At 40.9% G+C, this 23,450-nt stretch overlaps 1 protein-coding gene across 1 annotated transcript; it reads right to left on the bottom strand.

The window, feature by feature from the left end:
- Positions 1–251: 251 nt before the first annotated feature.
- ALG1 (ALG1 chitobiosyldiphosphodolichol beta-mannosyltransferase) lies at positions 252–22,582 on the bottom strand. Its single transcript, XM_075899251.1, has 13 exons — positions 22,331–22,582; positions 20,760–20,837; positions 20,139–20,242; positions 18,507–18,655; positions 16,286–16,375; positions 14,836–14,946; positions 11,511–11,632; positions 10,684–10,722; positions 7,552–7,611; positions 6,664–6,774; positions 4,770–4,884; positions 957–1,032; positions 252–486 (listed from the first exon to the last, which is right to left on the bottom strand). Exons 1-13 carry the CDS (start codon positions 22,539–22,541, stop codon positions 352–354), a joined length of 1,401 nt encoding a protein of 466 aa, XP_075755366.1. The 5' UTR covers positions 22,542–22,582; the 3' UTR covers positions 252–351.
- Between the last annotated feature and the right edge of the window lie 868 nt (positions 22,583–23,450).

Here is a 23,450-nt window from a genome sequence, read left to right as displayed (position 1 = left end):
TTTACACCTGCTGCCTATTAATTTATATTTTGTGACCCCTAGTTCTTAAAGGTCTGGATAGATAGGGAAACTGAAGTTCCTTCAGGCAAGGACCTTGTCCTCTATCAGTATATAGTGTAAAGTATAAGTTCAGCAGTAAACCAGTCTCAGACCATAGCGAATTATTCATGTAACTGGTTCAAATCACAGATGAAAGTGTGTGTTAAAAAGATTATTTTGGGATGGAGGCATGTATAAAAACTTGTCTAAGATCAAATATAAAGACTTTATTCATCATTTTCATCATGTAAAACCAAACTTGGGAATGTGAAAATCGTAAGCACAAATTCTTTTGTTCATTTTTTTTGGAAATCATAAATTGTTCCTAAGCACAGGAAGGACAGTCTGTTCCCAGCTCTCATCCCACCTCAGCTGCTTGGATTCCTGAAGATTTCTTCTGAACGTATGAAGTTTGCTTTCAGGGGTAGGAAATTCCAAAAAGAGCATCTGCAAGGTTAAAGAAATAACACAGAAATTAAGTATTACACTTCTAGCTTTGTAACTTCAATGGATAGATTACTAGGAGAGGAGCTGTAAGGTGGACTCTCCTCCTAGATCTCTAGGTACCGCAAGATGATAAAATATTTAAAATGTGCTTTCTTGCTTTACATTCATACACAAATAGATGTAGCCAATAAAATCTGTAACTATAGGCAGCAAATTCCTCCTGAGATGCATATTTAAAGTTAAATCCACACAGATAATTATTAATACTCAATACTATTCAATGCTGACTTACAGTATATACAAATAAATAAACCCAAAAAGCAGCACTGCCCAAAAGCAAAGGATGTGAGAGAACAGAGGAAGAAAAAACATAATAGGATATATGATCTCCTCACTCCATACTTGCAAAGCTGCACCTTCCCATTAACAAGGAAAAGGAAACAAATTATTTGAGCTTCTAATATCTTTACCTTCAGCTGTTTTGCGAGTTCATTAGAGTCCTTAAATATCAAGCCGTTTTCATCATGTTTCACAAGTTCGTGTAAACTGTGAACAAAACCAGTGAAGAAAATGTGAGAACAGCATAAAAGTCTCCTCCACTTCAATACCTGTAGAGATTCCTATATTGTAGTCCTATCAAATACTATGGGGACAATCTATAGACTAGAGAAATTTTCTCCTAAGTGGTCTCCCTCTATTCATATCATATTAGCCCATTCCATCCATTTAACCTAAACTGAGCCAATCAGCCCTTAAACTCCAGGGCTTGCAGGCTTCTCTTGTCTCCCGGTCAGTTCCTTGGAGGCAGTCTGGCACGGCGTTGATGCCCATCCTCTATCCCGGGCCTTTCTGTTCACCTTCCTTGATAGCTCGACTTGTTTTCCCTATTAGTCTCAGTTGTGGGTGCATGCCTCTGTTATGGGTGGTTCTGGCAGCTGTGCTGGGGTATAGTCAGTCTGGTTGCATGTGAAACAATATGCAGGACTATGTAGCATTTTAAAGACTAACAAGATGGTTTATTAGATGAGCTTTCTTGGACTAGACCCACTTCCTCAGATCAAATAGGGGAAGAAAATAGTCACAACCGTATATACCAAAGGATACAATTAAAAAAAAGTGAACACATATGAAAAGGACAAATCACATTTCAGAACAGAAAGGGGATGCGGGGGGGAGGAAGGTAAATGTCTGTGAGCTAATGGTATTAGAGGTGATAATTGGGGAAGCTATCTTTGTAATGGGTAAGGTAGTTGGTGTCTTTGTTGAGCCCCCCGCGAAGAGTGTTGAATTTTAGCATGAATGACAGTTCAGAGGATTCCCTTTCAAGTGCAGATTTGAAAGTCTGCTGGAGTAGGATGCAGGTAATTAGGTCGTTGAGACAGTGTCCTTTCTGGTTGAAATGGCAAGAAACTGTTTTTTCTTTGTGATCCTGTCTAATATCTGTTTTGTGGGCATTGATCCTTTGGCGAAGTGTCTGAGACGTTTGTCCAATGAACATAGCAGACGGAAACTTTCGGCACATGATAGCATAAATTATATTTCTGGATGCGCAGGAATATGTATTCTTGATCTTATAACTCACTTGGTTAGGCCCAATAATGGTAACAGCAGAGTGAATATGTGAGCAGGGAAGACTCCTATGTCTTCTACCCATGCTTAGTGTGGGGCTTGTAAACCCTAAAACAACCCCCATGTTGTTGAGATCCTGGATCTCTAGACAAATTCCATTCCTTACATAGGCTGAAAATGACAGAAGAAGATTAGTCCTCCCCTCCAAGCATAAGAAGCCCATCCAGAACTGCTGCTACACACAGGCTGTGTCTACACTGCACCCCTTTTCCAGAAAAGGGATGCAGATCAGACACTTTGGAACAGGCAAATCTGCGGGGGATTTAAATATCCCCCACGGTATTTGCATTAACATGGCTGCCGCTTTTTTCCGGCTTAGGGATAAGCCGGAGAAAAGCGCCAGTCTAGACGTGATTCTCCGGAAAATAAGCCCTTTTCCGGAGGATCTCTTATTCCTACTTCGAAGTAGGAATAAGAGATCCTCCGGAAAAGGCTTTATTTTCCGGAGAATCACGTCTAGACTGGCGCTTTTCTCCGGCTTATCTCCAAGCCAGAAAAAAGCGGTAGCCATGTTAATGCAAATACCGCGGGGGATATTTAAATCCCCTGCGGACTTGCCTATTCCAAAGTGCTACATTAGCATCCCTTTTCCAGAAGGGATGCCAGTGTAGACAGAGCCACAGTGTATTACCAAACTTAGAAATTCTTCCTCTTGGGGAGGAATAAAAAGGATACAGTGGCGACATGTTATTTGGTCCGCCAGCACAGAGTAATGTACAATTGCAGTCATCAGGCTTTGTTAGCCCATTGTAACTAAAGCCATTCATTTCAATAATGACCAGTATGCAGTGCTCTATTGTATGTAACCCTTCCGAAACACAGGTCACAGTCACAGAGTCTAAAGGAAGCTAGGACAGAAGAATAAGTCTTCTTTCACATGTAACTGGTTCAATTATAATGCTTTCTAAGTCTCCCTTACATTGCACTGCACCCGTGCATTTACCAATATGTAGCTTACCAAACTATAGTACAACTTACAGTAAGGATGGTTTACATTAATTTGCAGCCTATTTACTGGTGTACATTCTAGCCCCTCTGTTCCATCCCTATAGCATACAAATTACACCACTTTGGACTTAGACTCAGTAGGTCAAATTTTGGTGATGTATAAGATTGTGTAAAATTACATATTGTAACTTGATAGCTGGGTGAGAGTCTAAGTTATACATTGCATAACGAAAGGGCTGAAAAATGGCTAAATTACAGCAGATTTTATTCTCCTCAGAATTTGCCCATGAAGCAGGATAGATTAAATTGCAGCAACCTATAACACAGTGCAGTGATTTTCTTTGAGGATGTTTTTTTTCCAAGCGGAACTCTTTAAAATTTGAAATGTGCATTTTTCACTTGAAGATACCAAGATCATACTGTAAGCTAGTGTATTTTATAGGCTTAGTAAACCGATCCTATTAAAAAAATCACACAAAAAGAGTGTTCATTATATATTGCAGTCATGAACAATAATATCACAGAATAGTCTCTGCTGCTGTCACCAGCAATGTCATAGCACAAGACAAAGTATCTTTACATTATGAAAGCCATATTTCTCCTAAAAGGTACAGGTACTTTATAAACAGTGGATACAGTAACACTTCATCAATCTCTGAGGTTTAGACAATCCTAGGGTGGAATGAAGCATCTCTCAAACAGTACAGAGAAACAAATCCAGTAGTTTAGAATAGGAAAACTGGCTAGGATACCGCAATTAATACCCTAATATTTCCACACCAAAAAAGTGAATACAAGAACATAAGAACAGCCATAGTGTGTCAGTCCAAAGGTCCATCTAGCCCAGTATCCTGTCTTCCAACAGTGGCCAATGCCAGGTGCCCCAGAGAAATGAAAACAACAGGGTGATCCCTCCCCTGTCACCCATTTCCAGCCTCTGACAAACAGAGACTAGGGATATCTTTCCTACCCATCCTGGCTAATAAGCATTGATGGACCTAATCTCCGTGAATTTATCTAGTTCTTCTTTGAACCCTGTTAAGTCCTGGTCTTCACAACATCTTCTAGAAAGAAGTTCCACAAGTTGACTGTGTGCTATGTGAAGAAAAACTTTTGTTTGTTATAAACCTGCTACCTATTAATTTCATTTGGTGCCCTCTAGTTCTTATGCTATGAGAACAAACAAATAACTTTTCCTTATTCATTTTCTTCATACCAGTCATGATTTTACAGACCTCTCATATCTCCCTTTAGTCTCCTCTTTTCTAAGATGAAATGTCTCAGTCTTTTTAATCTCTCTTCATATGGCAACTGCTTTAAACCCCTAATCATGTTCGTTGCCCTTTTCTAACTTTTTCCAATACTAAGATATCCAAGTGTTCATTTTCAAAATGACCTCTACATGTCATAAGTTATTTTATTTACCTTATGAATCTCCATCCCTAGAGGTTTTTAAGTCTCAGCTTGACAAAGCCCTGTCTGGCTTGATTTAGTTGGGATCCGTCCTGCTTTGGGCAGGGGGCTGGACTAAATGACATTCTGAGGTCTCTTCCAGCCCTATGATTCTATGATATAATTGTGCCATAATTAACAATCGATATCAGCAGCAATTGTTATAATGTGATTCTGTAGCAAACTATCCTATTTGTTTTAAAAAAAATATTTTTGGGTTCTTTTATTCTAGGTCAAAATAAGCAAACTCTTACCACTGGAAATGTACTGCACACACAGGCAAACAACAGCCAAACATATCCACCACCTTCATAGGCAGATCTAGGCCACTAGATGATTTGTGGAGACAGACACCCAAATCTGCTGACCCTATAAATGATAAAGGAAACAAAACTGACTTTAATAAGTTTCTTCTGAAAGTGATTAACTCTAAAGGTTATTCTGCAAATACACCATTTATTAACCATTAACAGTTTCTGAGGAAAATAGTTTCCTTTGGTGCCACTTAAACATAACTGCTTGGAATATCATTAATGTCAGAATTCAGTGAGTAAAAGCCATACAATTTTGTATTTTTTAGAATAGCTGCGATTTAGAAGCATACTAACTAGGTTATGTTAAGTGGAGAAGAGAAATTGAAAAAAAAGAACAGATTTTATACACTTACTCTAGCCCCATGCATTACAAATGGTAATAAAAACATTAAAATTGATCCTGCCACAATGTAGGGGGATGAAATAGATGACCCACGGGGGACTCTTCCAATCCAAATGCCTTAACAATACATGGACAATTTATGGAGTCCAAGTTGACAGAGATGAATATTCATCACTTACAAACCACCACTGATATACATGCTGCTTTACAGTCAAATAAACTGACAGTGGCAGACTCAAGGGGCTTAAATCAAGCAGAACTTGTATTTTGCCATTATTTTATCCTTATATACTTTTATTAAGCTTCATTTATCTAAAATGCTAAGGAAGTATAAACATTCTATTTCCTCATCTCCTCAGCTACTTTCAGTAGTTCAGCTAGAAACTCTCCAATGTGATCTTGCTGAACAGAACCCTGAGACTATATAGAACAGAAATCAATCCAGTATATTAGCCTATCTGAAAAATCAAAAGGTGGCAAACAGACGCTTTTTAATACAGAGATCAGGCTTGTTCAGGGTGGTATGATCATAGATCTATGACCATACCTTCAAGATGGAATTCTACACTTAGTTACCTGAATAGGAGGAGAAACTGCAGTTTCAAAATTTAAACAATTTCTCAGTCAAAAGAAAAGGCACAAATTACAGTTATATATTTTATTCTTAACAAACAATTTAAGTTTACTGTGGTATTCCTGTACCTACTTTCCAAAATAAGGGCTGGCAATTTCCCAGGAAAATCTAGTTCAGGACAGAACACTGGTAAATACCAGCTTAAACCAAGTTTAAACCAGGAAACTGGGAAGAATAATTTCATCAGGATTCAGAAAATTCAAAATCATTTTTTTCAGACTTGTGATACATCTATTCAAATTTGAGAAACAGGCATGGGCTATTCATTACATCAAAGCTGGTCTTCTGCTACAAGATGTTGCATGGCCAAACAGAGCTGGACTGTTGGTCTGCAACTCTGCATGCTTCTGATTGTTTAGTGCTTCAAGCTTACAACTCTGTGTTGTTTTCATATAATAAAATGTTTTCAATATTTTTATGAGATACTGAAAACTGAGTCGTAACATGTATCACTTCCTTGAGAAAATAAACCAAAATGTAGACATGGTTCAATACTGCATTATAATTACATATATTAGTAATGATGCCCATTGTAGTTTTATTTGTATTTGTACAACCCTAAATTAACCTACACATCAACTGGTTTGCATAACCCCAATTGGAATATGTATCTAAAATTAAGTTCAAGTGGCATTATTAACAAAACAGTTTTAAAAATAGAAATTACCTTAAACTGACACTAACAAGTTTTTTCCAACGTGGCAAATGCATAATTTTACCTGGTAAAAAAATCACCTGATAAATACCATGCCATCTTTGCCCAAAATTCTCAACAGCTATCCATAACCTTTGCTCAAGACTCACACATTGTTCCTGAGTCTTTAAAGCTTTTTCAACAATTGTAATCCATTATTTACCAAGCAGAACAGGGTAATCCTCAGCTTCAAGCCACGGTGTACAGATCTGGATGTGTTTAAAGTGCATTTTGTCTATCAGACTGTTGTAGTGCTTTTTTAAAGGTCCTTTCCCTTTTAAATGGAAAACAAACACAATATATATTAGTGTTTTTGCTGTAATTATCAAAAGTGGGGGTTTGTCTACACATTATAGTCTAGTGATAAAGAGCACATCTCATTTGTATTCCTAGATTGTAAGGTATTTGAAGAAGGGGCTGCATCTTCATCAGTGTTCATAAGGGTCTAGCATAATGACATTGAACCTGAATGGGTCTTCTGAGGGCAACCATAACTTATAGAAATAAATTGTAAATAAACCATTATCAGATACAAATCCACTGAAAGATGGCTCCCTCCCGCAGCACGGTGCCCTGCTAGCTTCATGCTAAGTTATTAGTTTTGTACTAGGAGGAAAAAATATCATTTGTTGAACAGCCTACAGCATTTTGCAAAAACCTCACAGTCAACCAGTAAGTCTCCTTAGCAAGTACTAGACAAATGTCTATTTATAGCAAATACCATTTAAACCCATATTTTAAGTTGTTTTACCAGCATTTCTTCACTATTCAAATTCTGAAAATACGTCCAAAGGAATTACAGAATACAATACAATTGCTAGATTTGTATGCTGTAGCATCTTTTATTTTAAAATGCAAACATACCATCATTCTTGATTTTTGTTCCAACCACTGATGTGTTAAATCAGTGCCAAACAAATATTCTATTCCTTTTGTTACTTCATAAAGATAAAAAAAATCTATTTAAAAGTCAATCTAGTGGGATGACAAAAATTAATCCTCTGGTATCAGCTTTGAAAAGGAACAGAAAATAACAATTAAAAAGTGGTACCTGTTATCACACATATTAAAGAAGGAAGCTTGATTCCATCATTGACATACTCTTCATAATCTACAAAACAAATAAAGTTATTTTGTGTGTGCCCAGATACACACACTCTCGGTTAAGAATAATTATCCTGTACAAATGAACACTATTTCAGACAAATAGAAAAAAACTACAGGCAAACATGCAAATTGACATTGGGTACTGTGATTCTAATTTGAGCCTCTCATAACAGTCATTATGCAAAGTAATAACTCTTCATAAGGAATCACCTAGTCCTCTCTGAAACATGCTGCATACTTAAAGAAATCAGTTTGCAAAGTTTAGTCATAAGTGTGTGTCACCCACAATGCTGCTAGGGCAAATCCTGTTGCCTCCTCCTCATGCAGACAATCCCTAATTATGAAGTGGGTGCAAGAATTTTCATTTTATGAAAATAAAAAATTCATTAAAACTGATTTCTCAGAGTTTTTTAAAATATATATATATTGACAGATTTTGTTTTTAATACTATATAAACAAACTATATGGATATTATGCTTTTAAATGTACAGTTCATGAAAACTGCAGCAACCCCACATTACTCTTTGACCACTTCCAGCTGTTTCTTCTTGTTAGGTTAAAAAATCCAGTCAAACAGATTATCCAAATTGCTTAATGGGGGTTCCCTCTTTCTTGAAATCATCTCACCAGGAATTTGAAAGTGTGTGTCTGTGTCTCTATGGGTGCTAAAATGGCCATCGGAGCTTTCTTACACACAAGCACGTCTATACTGGGCACGGATGCTTTTGCGCAAAAGCACTTCTTGTGCAAAAGCTTCCGTGCCAATCTAGACACTCTTTTGTGGAAATACTTTTAACGGAAAATCTTTTCCGTTAAAAGTATTTCCGCAAAATCATGCCAGTCTAGACGCAGCCTATGTGTATATGTTGTGTAACAGGGTGGTTTGCCTAATGGGCTGGAGCACTTGGATCTAAGCCAACTCTGATTACGGAATGAGTCCACCTGAGCCTAACTTCCCCCAAATCAATGGCTCCTTGGGCTGATGCAGTTAAGGCATGTCAGTTTCACAGCCCACTGTACACAGAGAGCGATAGGGCCAGTAATATGTCCAACTCCCGCTGACCGCCCTAACATTGTGGAACAGGTACACATTTTGCATCTGAGTGAACAGGAGATAGCCTTTCAATGAGTGACTAAGTGATATCTGAATCCACAAGCACTCACCCATTGCATTTCACATCAAGTAATTCCCAATAAAGGACAAAAGGTGGCTGCACTGAAGGGGAGGTCCTCAGGGAGAACAGAGACTGCTAGGACTGAGCATGCTCCAGCAGAGTCCAGGGATCTGAGACTAAGTCTCCAGACAGGAAGGACTAGGAATAGCCTGCTAAGGCAGGAGAGACACTGGACAAGCTAGGGAAAGACTGCAAAAGCTCTCCTGTCATAGAGGCCTGGGAGTAGTAGGAGAAATGTCTGGTTAGGGGACTTCAATTTGGGGCTGTGATGGGTTGGAGTGTTGGCCAGCACTCGGTGAATAAAGGGTTAAACTCAGGTAGCTAGCAAGAGTGCTGGCCGGGGGCCAAAAGAACCAATGGGATACAGTACTGAAATCTGAATTGCATATAGATACCTGATCTGCTCTTCCTTTATGTGACTTCTAAGTTAAGGGCTGGAGGGAACAACATGCAGTAATCAGAATTACCATGCCTACAAGGAATTCAGGGCATGGAAGTGGACTAAACCAGGAAGGGATCATGAGTAAATCAAGGAAAAATGTGTATTTAGTCGCGATCAGGGTGGTTCTTTTGTTGTGGTTGTTTGTTTAAATTTCTCTGTGTGAATCTGTGCCTTCCCTCCCCCATTGACTATCTAAGAGCATACCCAGAGATGTTCTCTGTGTTTTAATTCGTCTTACTCAGTTGCTCTGAATCAGCTAGCAATCAAGTACGTTTTATCAAGTATATCTTTTTGTTTTGTTAATAAAATCACCTTTTTTATGGTGATGATTTGATTCTTGTGTCCTGGGAAGAAACAGGAGGTCTGTCTGTGTGTCTGCCTAGCCTGAGAGCTCAGCTATCAAAGACACAATTTGTTGCTTTTGTTTCTTTTTTCAAGCTCTCTGGTGGCAGAGGAGTTTGAAATACCCCTAGGGAAGGAAATCCAAGTTTTTTCTTCCTAAGTTCAAGAACAAAGGGGTTTGTTGCACTTGGTAGTGGCAACTACCCCCTAAAGTCAGTAAATCTGTGACTCTGGGGAGTTTGTAAGCAGAGCCTACAGAGGCAAGATATTGAAGGTCTCTTGCTGACTCCCATCATCTTCACTCAGAGTGCCAGAGTGGGGACCAGCCTTGACAGGGGGCTTTGAATGACTGTGACTAAACCCAGACCTGTATAAGGAACCTTTGTGGGAGAAGCAAAGGCACCCCAGGCACAAGAGGAAGCTCAGTAGCAGCAATACCACTTCATGCTGCATACAAACTAAAGCTGTAACTCACCTTATCAAGTAGTTGGAAATAGATTTCCTAATGATAAATATTTTAATTGTATCCTGCACATAACTATGATCTTAACGTATTTTTTTTTAACCCCTATACTGCGACAAACTACTCCGTCCCTTAAATGCCTGTGAATTTTCATTTGCACATGAAGGCTACATCTACACTATAGCCTTCTTCCTGAAAAACTTATGCAAATGAAGCGCTGAGTGGAATATCACCATGCTTCAATTGCATAATTAATCAGCAACTAACTGTTTTTGCACAAGAGGCTTTTGCGCAAAAAGGAGCTGTGTAGATGGCTCCTTTTTGTGCAAAACCCCCCTCTTGCACAGGAGCTGTTCTTCCTGAAAAAATGAAGAAGAACGGCTCTTGCACAAGAGGGGGCTTTTTGTGCAAAAAGGAACCGTCTACACAGCTCCTTTTTGCACAAAAGCCTCTTGCGCAAAAAACAGCTGCTAATTAATTATGCAAATGAACTGCGGCGATATTCCACTCCGTGCTTCATTTGCATAAGCTTTTCAGTAAAAAGGCTACAGTGTAGATGTAGCTGAAAGCACTGTTCTTTAAAGAAGCGCTCAGTAATTGTTAAGAATAAATAAGACTCTTTAAATAGCCAAAGAAAACTTCATGATACTTACTTTCTAAAGCTTTTAAAAGAATAGAAAAATCTTCATCCTCTGGAAAAGAAAGGTGTATTAGTGACATTGCTAGCATTTGTAGCTGTAAAAACTTATTCTCTTTAAAGGATAGCAATCATGACTTTCCTCATCTTCACTGAAGTGACATTTTCAATATGGTTTTAATGTTATAGGTACTATAAATGTAATGCTAATAAAAGCCGGTATTCCTGCATTTAATGGAATCTTTTCCAACAATTACACAAAAACTGAAGTCAAACAGCATCCCAATAGCACATCATTTCAATGTTATTAGACATTCTTGCCCAGTTAATTCTAATGGAAGATGCACACTTCCATTCTCAATTGCAACACTGCAGATTTTGTTCCAGCTTTATACCTTTTCAAAACAAGTAATTCTCTCAGTGCATTAATATATGTAATAAATGTACCAGGAAATGAAAGACAAAACATTTAACTTATTAGAGCCATTCTACAGCACCATGCAAACATAGTAAGCATACTTCTAATGTTAGATGATGATAGGACTTGTTTCTCTAATTGTTCATGGAGCTCGACATTTACCTTATAACTCCATAATTAAACTAAAAAATTCAATGGATTATGGTCCTCATATGCAGACACTGAGAGTCCATATAGCTGATCTGCAAATTCTTCCTGTTAATCAAAAGAAATGTATACAACTTTGTTTTTGCTCATTGTAATGTCCTGTATCAGAGCAAAGTTTATGTGTGGGGGAGGGTGGAACAGTTCTAAAGTCTATCAACTGTTTAATGTAAAATTATTATACAGGAATTTTAACAACAAACACCAATTTGATTCAAGACCTGTCCAGCTGGTGCTGCTGATTAGAAGAGCTGGTCTCTCTCTATCTTGTGTCACACTTCCATTTCTGACATCTAGCTCTGTAAATGCAGACTTCTCAACGTCTTGACATATGGAGTCTATTCTGTAAATAGGATTTAGAGAGCATCATTATTAATCCCAAGATATACTATCTAAGGATGTGTATGAATATAATCAAATACTGTACCAAAGGGTATGAATTTCACAACATTCTGGCTCCAAATGCATCATTTAACATCTCTGGGGAGTCCTTCATTTTGGTGGTGAGCATCTGAGTATCACAATGATGTGACTCAGATGATTCTTTTCCTAGCTTTCACTGACATCCTAGCTATACTACTTCCAAGGAGTCTCCAATCTGTACTTCATTTACCTTGAAGATGATGGCCCACACTGTTCAATCAAATATACCTGGAATCAATTCACTCTACACTAAGGATTTTAAAAAGCAAGCTGCACTGAGTGTCCTCAGGGTTTTCAAGCCATTTCTCACTGTACAGTCATCTGCCATGATATTTATAATATGCAGTATAGCTGTCAGTCGCAGGGTATTGGAGGGACAAGATGGGTGACATAATATCTTTTATTCTTCAGGAAGATCTTTGTGGTTCAAAAGCCTGTCTCTGTCCAACACACTCACACAGAAATTGGTCCAGGAAAATGTATTACCTCGTCTTCCTTTTTTCTATGATATTTACTATGGTAAACATCACACAAACTTCTGGAGAAAAAATCTTAATATTAGCTCATGATTTTGAAAAATCTGAAATGAATATGAATGGGGCTCTTTTTATGAGGAAGCCAGTACCAGTCATTATTTAGCTCACCGGGAATTTGACAATTGCCAAATTTCTTTCTTTGACTGTCTAGCAAGGGATGTTTCAGTAGCTATATCTGAGGGTTTTTAACAGCAAGATTCACCTTAGCCTCAATCTAGCTCCCCACATCTACATAAGGGCCTTATATCAAAGTCTACTTCAAGCCACAGAGGCTCCAGTGTTTTCATGGTAAGTGAGCAGATCTAATTCACTGAAAGCAACTATGAAACAGATGAGCCATTTTGCCCAGAGGTAGAGGAACACAGGTTAGGAGTCCCAGAAACTTCATATCACCTCCATGAAAGATGGTGCTACTTCAAAGATTAATACTGCATGAGAGGGACAAACCTTTAACTTGTTGCAAAATCATTATATTACATATTTTATAGGTTTATTTAATGTTAAGTTACTACAAACCTGTCTGATTAATTTGGGGAGATATTTAAGGCTTATAGCCTTAAATATGGTTCTTGGAGAATAACAGTTCACATTATGGTTTTGAGATACAATTTGTATCGATTACACTATTACTCGATAAGAGAAGGCGCTCTGTCCTGGTTTGAGCTGGTCCAGCTGCACAGGCAGCCCAGCTCCTACTACATTTAAACTGCAGAGCCACAGCGGGGGTAGGTCCTGGACCAGCACAAGCCTGGACAGAGCTGGGACCGCTGCAGCTCTGCATATTAAATGTAGTAAATCCTCCTGGCTCTTACTACATTTAAAATGTAGAGCCACACTGGGGGTAGCTCATGGACCCGGCATGAACTGTGACCGAGGAGTCCCAACTCCACCAGGTCCAGGACCACTGTAGCTCTGCATTTTAAATGTAGTAAGAGCCGGGCGGTTGCAGCAAAGGTGGGGGGGGAGCAGGAGCTGGTGCTGGGTGAAGCTGGCTTAAAAGCCAGTTCCCCCAAGCACCATCTCTGTGGTACGCAGGGGGAGAGGCAAGGTAGGCAGAGCTGCAGTGGTCCCAGAGCTGGTGCAAGCCGGGACTACTCAGTCCCGGGCTTGTGCTGGCTCCAGAAGTTACCCCCCAGTGTGGCTCTGCATTTTAAATGCAGTAAGAGCTGGGCAGCTTAGTCCCAGCTCACGCTAGCTCCAGGAGCTACCCCCACTGCAACTCTCTAGTTTAAATGTAAAAGGAGATGGACTACCTACATGCCCAGCACCAACTACATCTAAACTGCAGAGCCGCAGTCAAGGTAGCTCCTGGACCCAGTGCAAGCCAGGACAGAACACCTCTCTTTATCAACTAATCATGTAGTCAGTACAAATTGTATTGATTATCCAATTAGCCAGTTACTTGCTTCTTAACATCCTTAGTTGCCCACACAGAATTTCCTTTCCCCACAAGAAAGGGCTGCTGTGCTGATGGCAGCAATGAGGTACCACTGGACCTGGCAGAGTGCCGCTTGACTCTAGAAGACACTAGGGCAGGGTTTCCCAACCTATGGGTTGGGACCCAAATATGGGTCGCCATTACATTTCAAAAGGGTCACCAAGTGTCCCCCCAGGTGGCTCTATCCTCCCTACTCCCCCTGTTTTTGAACTGCCTTGGGTCACCAAGTCTTCCTGAATTGTTAAGGTAGGGTCCCCAGCTGGAAAAGGTTGGGAACCGCTGCTCTACGGGAAGATGGAGGGTTCCCAGCAGCTGCAGTTTCCTCTAAGGGAAGGAGATGGCAACGCACAGGAAGTGCCAAGCAAGCCTGGGATCAAGCATCAAGCTGTTCCTTCCTCTGGAGCCATGGGTGCTAAGATGTAGAAGGGTGGGTATCTGAGTTAGGGTGGGCCCTGTAGCTAGATTTTGGAGGGAGGGTGTATGGGTATCTGGGGTAGGTGCTCGGCTTTGGGGAGTTGTTGGTGAGTGCCTGGCCCCCCATCTGGGCTCTGCACGAGGGATTGGGCAGAGAAACAGGAACTGGGTTGTCACAGGAGTTATTTTAATTCTACTCCTGAGGGAATTTTTCTGTGTGTGTGTGTGTGTACTGGTACAGACATACTTGCTGACAAATATTGTGAAATAAATTGCCAAAATAATTGAAACTGGTGTGATTATGCAGTGTTATTTTGAGAAATAAAATTTGCAGAATTGTAAAATATTACACAAGTTTTTAATTTAATTTAATTTTTTTTGTGCAGGATTTTTAAATTTTGGCACAGAATTCCCCCAAGAGCAATGTAACTAAAATGGTAGCATGATCACATCCATGGATCTGCATTAAGAAAAACAAGTATTTAGATATAGCCTACCCTTTTGTTTTTCTGGACTATAAATATTCAGTGACTTGTGGGATAAAATTATTTGGTACTTGACACCTTAAAAAAACACCCTTTTCCATTCCACATGCACTTGTGAATCACATCAACAACAGCCAAGATGAGCTGAAGTCAGTTAATGGGGAAGAAGCATATACTGAGTTTCTAAACTAAGTATGCTGGCTTGTCTTAGTTAATAAAGACTGTTAGAGCATCTGTTACTTATACGTACCCTCTTTTAAATGGAGCATAATCTTTAGCAAGTTTCATGTACAATTTATGCTGAAGTTCTAACGATGTTTCCTTAAAAAAAGAAGCTGGCTTGTCATATAGGGTTATTGCTCTGTGGAGAAACAAATAATTATATATATATATATATATATATATATATATATATATATATATATATATATATATATATATATATATATAAAAGGCAATTAAAAGTATCAATAGAACAAAACAATTAATCATCTGATTCTGAAAACACCCCTAAACTGTAAACAATTAAACAGCTGATTAGTTCTACTGACGTCAGTATGACCACTCATCACATGCAAAAAGTTAAAGACAGGATTGGGGGCCTTGATCTATCAAGAAAGAAAAGTATCTATTTTAGTTGTTAATGCTTTTCATTGTGAACTTTTCTTAAGGTCCAATGTGTTTATCCATGGTGCGCTCACACCCTAGCTGCTTCATCACACAAAAAATTCTCTCTAACCAGGAATTACTTTTATTTATTACTCATACTTATGTTCTTCTGAGGTTGGGAATTCCTCCAATGGTTAAATTTCAATAGAAGATTCATCCTTCACTTCCACTATTACTAAAACACTCAATCACTTCATGCTTACTTCCATGCCTGCGTGGGTGCCAAAAATCCCAGAGGTCCCCTCTCTAACTGGAATGTTAGAAGGGGGCGGGAGGGAGAGGTTTGTAAACATGTAGCCACTGAAATTTTCAGTGCTTACAAGTTTACACTCGGGGGAGAAGCAGCTCTGCAGGAACCGGTGCACCTGGGCAACCAGCTTTTAAGTCATCTCCCCAACAAGCATTAGTTCCTGCAGAGCCATCTGCCTCTCCCTACCTCCCCCCACCCTGAGCTGCTGACCCAGAGGCAGCAGCGCGGGTGGGCAGGCAGATCCCTGGGAGCTGGTGCTCGCAGGGAACCTGCTTAAAAAGAGCAGATGCTCATGGGGTGCCTGCTCCCCCCACCTGCTCTGCTGCCTCTGATACAGCAGCAGAGGTGGAGGGTGGGGGCTGTGCTGAGTGTAACCATTAAGGTCAAACACGTACACTATCACATCCCTACCTTCTAGCTGTCACTAACATTTCTTGGAGAGCAAATTACACAGGAGGGATAAATATTCAGCTTTAGTTAAGTTTTGTGGAACTACTGAGAAGTTTTACCAAGTAAAAAAAAGGTAACAAAAGTTTAGTGACATGTACATCTACCAACTCTATGTTTCTTGGCCTCTCAGTACTAGGAAATTGAATTAGTAACAATTCTTTGATGATAAATACACTTTTCCAAGTTTTAGTTCTTAGCCAGAAAGAAGCTTTTTGGATCCCTGATTATACAATATGACTTCTATGAATCCAAAAGCATTAGGGCTGGCTAGCTAGATGATTTAAGTGAAAATCTATACACAATCATTTGTGTTGTGAGATCTTTGACTTACTTGATGTTACAATTCTTCTGTAGATCTTCTTTCATTGCATTAGTCACACAGAAGTTGTAGTCAGATAGGCGTCCAAAAAACTTTTCATACCTGATAGAAATTAAACTTCAGTTATAAGCCAAACACCATTCCCATCTAATGAAACTGTGACACTGAATATCGGTTTCTCACCAATGTCTAATCTATGGAATGAAAATTAATATAATTAAACATAATTTTGCCTAAAATTATCAGGAGCTGTATCTTGCAATATTAATTTCTCAATTACTTCTTAACTTGCACATTATGTCTGTGTTGCTATTACTCAATAAAGAGCCCAGTATATAGAGTAGGGATGTTAAAATGCATTTATCAGGTATATGTGTAACCACTGAAAATTTCAGCATTTACACGGGGGGGGGGGGGGGAGATGGGGGGGGGCAGCCACCCAGCCACCTCTCCCCTCCCCATTGCAGCTTTAAGCCAGATCCCTGATCTTGCCTGACACCCCCACCCCTGTGCTGCTGCCTCTGATCTAGTCATAAAAAGCAAGGCAAAAAGCAGAATATAGCAAAAGCTTTGTTATCCAGCATGCAGAAGCGGGGGGGGGGGGGGGAGGGGAGGGAGGTGCTGGTTAGTCAAATATTCTGCTTCACTAATAGTTCGGAGTGGGCTGAGGCAGGGGGATGAGTGTGGTAGTGGGTACTGGCTCTGAGTTGAGGGAGCTGCAGGTTCTTTAGTGGAGCCAGAAATGAGGGGTTCAGGATGCAGGAGGGGGATCCAGGCTAGGGCAACTGGTTGGGTGTGGGAGGTGTGGGCAGCTAGATGTGTGGGCTCTGGGGTGCAGAAAGGGGCTCCAGGCTGGGACTTAAGGGTTCAGAGGACAGAAGGGGTGCAGGATTCAGGGAGAGTTTGAGCATGGGACCAGACTCAAGACAGAGGGTTGGGGCCTGGGAGAGGTTTGGGGGTGCCAGATCCAGTCAAGAATCACCTTATACAGGTCCTCACAAGCAGTGACATGTCCATGCTCCTCCAAGGCAGAGGCGTAGCTAGGCAGCTCTGCATTCTGTCTCTGCCTATAGGCACCATCCCTGCAGCTCCCATTGGCCATAGTTCTCAAACAATGGGAGCTGCAGAGCAAGCATGTGAGATGGGGGCAGCACAGAGCCTCTGTGGCCATTCCTCCACCTAGGAGCAGCAGGGACATGTTGCCACTATGAGGGAGCCACATGCAGCCACATAGAGATCCTTGCCAATTCCACACTAACTGGACTAGAACTTTCAATGAAGATCAGAAATGCTGGTTTATAGAGTTTTCCGGTTGATACAGAGCTAGGTAACACAGCTTTTACTGTATATTCAAATTTGAGATATGGGACATAAGGAATTGATACAGCCATGTACATCTTATCATCATGACTCCAGCCCATCTATTCAGACCCAGGTTACTACTGACTTGATTTATATGCAGCTCATGCATTTCAGAAGCATGGTTGCAGCTTAACAGTATAAAATGGATGACACTTAAGTTCAGAAATAATTAGGACTGTTAAGGCTGTCTACACTTAAAATGCTACAGCAGTGCACTGAAGTAGCTCTTCAATGTAGACACTGTCTATGCTGATGGAAAGGATTCTTAAATCGGTGTAGGTAATCTATCTACCAGAGAGGTGACAACACCTAATCTGGGTTATCTGCATCACTCAGGCGTGTGGATTTTTCACACCCCAGACTGACAGTTAAATCAATCTAATTTTCTAATGCAGACCAGCACTAAGTCATCAGGCTTTTTACAATTCTATGTGTACACTTCACATGTGAACATTAGTATGTGCATACACACACAATAATTAGCTATTTCTGGACGATGTTCCTCAAAAGGGCATAATCATTCTTGTGAAAAATCTTATAGAATACAAAAAGAATAACAGGAACAGGAATTACTCTCAAACTTAAAAGAGAACAATATTTTCTTTAGCTTTCTGGAACCATCTTACAGAATGGTATAGCAAGGATAGAATTGTCTATTAGGTTTGTAGGATAACCCAGAGAAAGGGCATTTTCTATTTAATTCTACAGGACACCTCCAAAACAATATAGGTCAATTTGGAGCCTAAAAATAAAGTGCCTCTTTAAAGAGGCACTTAGTCAATAGTATCCTAGTCACTGCTGCCTTCCACCTGTATGAATGCTGTAAACGCTATACAATTTTTAAGAGAAAAATAAATATTTCTATACAAACCACTCTGCAATTTGTACTATAGGATGGTTTCTTCCATGGATCAGACTCATTATAGTATAACCATAATTGTGCCAATCAATGATCAGTTTGCTTCTTCGTACAAGGCAAACCATCCAGGTAACAGCTATACTAGGCAGGCCTGGAGGATTCTGTTTAATAAATAAAACAAAAATAACAACAAATTATAACCAAATGACAAACTGCAGATCATCTGCCAGAAAAGGAAAGGAATGGACTGAAACTGCTTTACAAAATATCTAGGTCATTGGTTCAAATACGGTCCCCAAGTTATGACTAGTCAGGAATCAAGCAAATTACTCGGTAATGTATGGGGAAAGAGTTGGCTAATCTCACTCCAGTCCCTAGTGGTCATAAATCACATCGCAACAACCACAACCATCTCTAAATAGCAGTAGACACATCCAGATTCATTGTTATGGAACCAGAGCTATTTTCTCACTCCTAGGCTTTGCCTACACTGCAGGGTTTTTGCAAAAGAAGCCTTTTGCGGAAGAGTTCTTGCACAAAAGCGTGTCCAGACCTCAAAGCGCACAGCAAAAGCAATGAGCTTTAGCACAAGAGAGCATCCACACTGCATGGACATTCTTGCGCAAGAAAGCTCTAATGGCCATTCACAGAATGGCCATCAGAGCACCTGTGCTTTTTTGGATAGGCTCTTTTTGCACAAGAAACCCCCTGCAGAGCATCCACACATGCCTTTTTGCACAAGAGCTGTAGCGCAGAAAGGAGTTATGCCTCACAGAAGGAGGCATATCTACACTGCAAAAAGTCCTCTGTTCTGTCGATTGATTGTAGATTTTCTAGCACAAAAACATGCTCAAGGTGTGGACGCGCTGCAGGTTTTTGCGCAAAAACCTTGTAGTCTAGACATAGCCCTAGAGATGGAACCTTGAAGTGAAGTTTGAAGCACTTTGGAGGGGGAAAGCAGCACACTGAAGTTCATACTGCTGTTCACTCATATTGTATTTGTTCTATGGATAAAAGACTCACCTCTTCGTGCTTTGAATTTGACATGTGCAATCAACACTAATTCCACTTAGAACAGAACTATTCATTCACATCAGGAAAGTGAGGCCTTTTTCTAACATTTAAAGGGAATGAATTTTAAATAAATATTTGACCGAAAAACACAGCATTTGTATTAATCACCACAGTATGAATTGTGATTTTTACAAAGGAACATAAAATTTGTAATTCATACGAGACAAATTGTGATATTCTGTTCTGATTAGATTATTAAACATAGATCATTTTGAATTCTACATTTGCTTACGTCATGATTTGTGCAATATGCATTAGATTAGAATTTGAAATCCATTCTCAAATACCCTATTGAAATTTGCTTTTGGTAAATACTCACACATCTGCTCTAAATTCAGTTTGCTAGTGTTTGTCCCAATGAAGTCTGAATGCTCAAAAATTAATAAAAAGGTGAAATACAAAGGTTGATTAATATATTTGCAAATTTCATATTTGCATAAATTTACTTCCACTATTCATTCTGCACTAGTAGTTTTATCAAAATGAAGTCACTGTATTTTGATGAAAATTTACTACAGTGTGAAACAATAACACACATAAATATATATCTATAAATATATATATATATACCTGAAGAAGAATATAAGAAGGCCGATCTATCTTCAGCATTGTATAGAACAGTTGTATTGCCTGTGCAATAACTTTTGTAATATACTGGAAAATCTTAGGACCAACTATAAAATGACAGAAATCTTTGTCATAATTTCACATAGCACATCCTCAATATGCAATTCATTTACAGTCAACATACAGAAGAAAATTTAAAAACCAACATTACTTTATGGTCTTTGTTTTAGAAAAAAGAAAAATCCACAGTGCATGTTAGCACACACACAAACAGCATCAACTTGTTATTTTCAAAGACTTGCTTAGTTAATTTGCTTTCAAGGCATTGTCCAAGTTTTCAGGTGAGTGCTTAGATTGTTCAACATGATGAAAGTGTATATAGCTTCCACATAGGATAAACTAATATTCTAATTATGAGCCAGATTTTAAAAAATAACTTTATGACAGTATAAATTTGTCACCCTTCTTTAAAAGAATGATACTCACTGTACTCTGGGAGTTAAATTCAAACCTTAAGAACTGGTTTTCACTGAACAATAATGGTAAATATCTTCAGAGCACAGACAGAATGTGAAATATTGATACATCTGAACAACTAAAAATGATCTAACTCTATGAACATACCTTGCAACACTTTAAGTTCTGAAATTGACACAATGTGTATTTTTTCATTGCACAAAATGTCACTGTGTGGCTTTGTGCCTGAAAGAAAAAGAAACTGTTCTGTAGCCATCTGTTTATACAAGACTGTTACTGTAACAGAGAATGTTATTAAAATTGAAAAGTAAGAGTGAATGGGGGGGGACAGGGAGGACCATTTAATCTCTGAAACATCTAGAACAGTGTTTCTCAACCAGCAGTATGAGTACTCTTAGGGGTACTCGAGAGAAGTGATGGGGGGTACGTCAACACAACTGAAATTTGGAGAAAACTGAATTTCTGTTTTAAGTTTTATAGCACTTTATTATTTTTATACTTTTTACACCCCAAAATTTGATTGCCCACCTGGCTATGATGAAGTTGTTTAAACAAATGTGTTGCAATGATAGAAAAAAAAAACCCTGTGTGTCTGAAAACTAAGTACTGGGGGTACCTTTTTTTTTTTTTTTTTTTTTTTTAAAGGAGTATTTTGTTAAAATAAAAAGTTGAGAAACACTGGTCTAGAATACCAAGATGAGTATATGCAGCTGTAGTATGACCCATCAGGACAACAGGTCCCAGTGGGTGATGCTGCACTTCTGAGCTGAACAAAGACTGCAGTGAGCAGCACTCATATTAGGACCAGTAACCATCCCAGGCCACACTGGATGCTTGGGTCACAAGGATGCAGTCTGCTGAGAGTAAGAAGCTTTTAGGGCGGGCACATGAGGCTGGCCACTGTCACCCTAGCAAGCTGGGAAGGCACTTAAATCTTAATTGTAGGGAGCAAAGCTAACTGGTGAAGCCCTGCAACCTCCTTCCCCTCCCCCGCTATCCGCTTTATAGCCCCATTTTTGCCACTAGGGGTGTGGACAGGGATACACTTTGGCTGTGTCTAGACCGGCAAGTTTACAAACTTGCCAGCTGTCTACACTGGCCGCTTGAATTTCCGGAAAAGCACTGTCAAACTCCTGTAAAATCATCAGTGCTTTTCCGGAAATACTATGCTGCTCCCGTTTGATCAAAAGTCTTTTTCCGAAAGACTTTTGCGCAAAAGGGCCAGTGTAGACAGCATAGTATTGTCCGCAAAAAAGCCCCATCGCGAAAATGGCGGTCGGGGCGTTTTTGCCTAAAAACGCATCTAGATTGGCCACGGACGCTTTTCTGCAGAAAGTGCTTTTGCGGAAAAGCGTCCTGCCAATCTAGACGCGCTTTTCCGAAAATGCTCTTAACAGAAAACTTTTCCGTTAAAAGCCTTTTTGGAAAATCATGCCAGTGTAGACGTAGCCATTGTGTGTCCGTGCAATGGCTCTGCATAGCGGGACAGGGGTCTGCTGCTCCGAGGCTCCATATTAAAGACGGGCCGCCTTGGGGTGGGGGTGGGGGCGGGCTCACAGCCCCTGGCCAAGCTTGGGGGGGGGGGGGAGACCCCAGACGGGCCGCCCCGTAGGCAGGGCGGGCTGAGAGGCAGGGCCAGGACACGAGCCCCCGCGGGAGCCCCAGGGCGAGCCCGTGGCGGGGGCGGGAACGCTGGGGCCCGGCCCGGCCTCACTCACTGAGGAAGCCCAGGAGGGTGACGTGGTGCCCGTGGCGCGCCAGGGCCAGCGCGTGGTACTGCATGCGGGGGCTGCGGCCCAGGTCGCCCAGCACCGCCACGCACACCCGGCCCCGCGCCCCCGCCGCTCGCCGCCCCCGCAGCCACAGCAGCGCCGCGCCCAGCGCCAGCCCCGCCGCCACCAGCGGCAGCAGCAGCGCGGGCGCCGCCATCTTGTCGTGACGCTGCCGTGGGGAGTGGGGGGGGGAGGCGGAAGGTCAGGGGCCGCTCTGAGCGCGCGAGGAAGGAGATAGAGCGTATTCACTACGGGCGCCATCTTGGAGTCAGAGCGAGGCTGCCTGCTGGGGCGGGGCCTGGAGGCCGGGGGAAGGGATGCTGAGGGGAGGGGCGGGGCCTGGAGGCCGGGGGAAGGGATGGGGAGGGGAGGGGCGGGGCCTGGAGGCCAGGGGAAGGGATGGGAAGGGGAGGGGCGGGGTTCAAATAGGGGAGGGGGCTGGGTAGGCAGCGGGGGATTTTTTGTCTTTGAAAATAACCCCTCCCACCCTGGCATGCATCTGAGAAGTGGGTCTTTGCCCACGAAAGCTCCTGCTCCAGCCCTTCAGTTAGTCTCTAAGGTGCCACTGGACTCCTCGTGGCTTGTGCAGAGTTCACCCCTCTGCCACTTGACACCCTGGGACTGGAAGAGGAACAGTGCAGCTGCAACAAGCGACACGTAAAAGCCAACACATGGTCTGGTAGCACCTCATAGCCTAACAAACCATGTAGCTGGGCTCATGAGCTTTGGGGGGCACAGCCCACTTCTGCAGATGACCAGCGTGATGGATGTCCTGAACTAAAATAAATGGGGGGTGGGGACAAGAAGAGGCAGTGGGTATAACAATATCAAGGCGCTGGAATGTAACATGAAAAACAAATAGGCTGCGTCTAGACTGGCAAGTTTTTCCGCAAAATGTATACCCTACATTAAAAAACATAGCAAGAGACCTAAAAAAGAGTCTCCGTGGCTTAACCACCATGTAAAAGAAGCAGCGAGGGACAAAAAGGTATCTTTTAAGAAGTGGAAGTCCAATCCTAGTAAGATAAATAGTAATGAACATAAACACTGTCAAATCAAGTGTAAA

This window comes from Pelodiscus sinensis, chromosome 16 (genome assembly GCF_049634645.1).
Source record: "Pelodiscus sinensis isolate JC-2024 chromosome 16, ASM4963464v1, whole genome shotgun sequence".
In the NCBI taxonomy this organism is placed as follows: domain Eukaryota; kingdom Metazoa; phylum Chordata; order Testudines; family Trionychidae; genus Pelodiscus; species Pelodiscus sinensis.
This window is presented reverse-complemented; position numbering and strand designations above follow the sequence as displayed.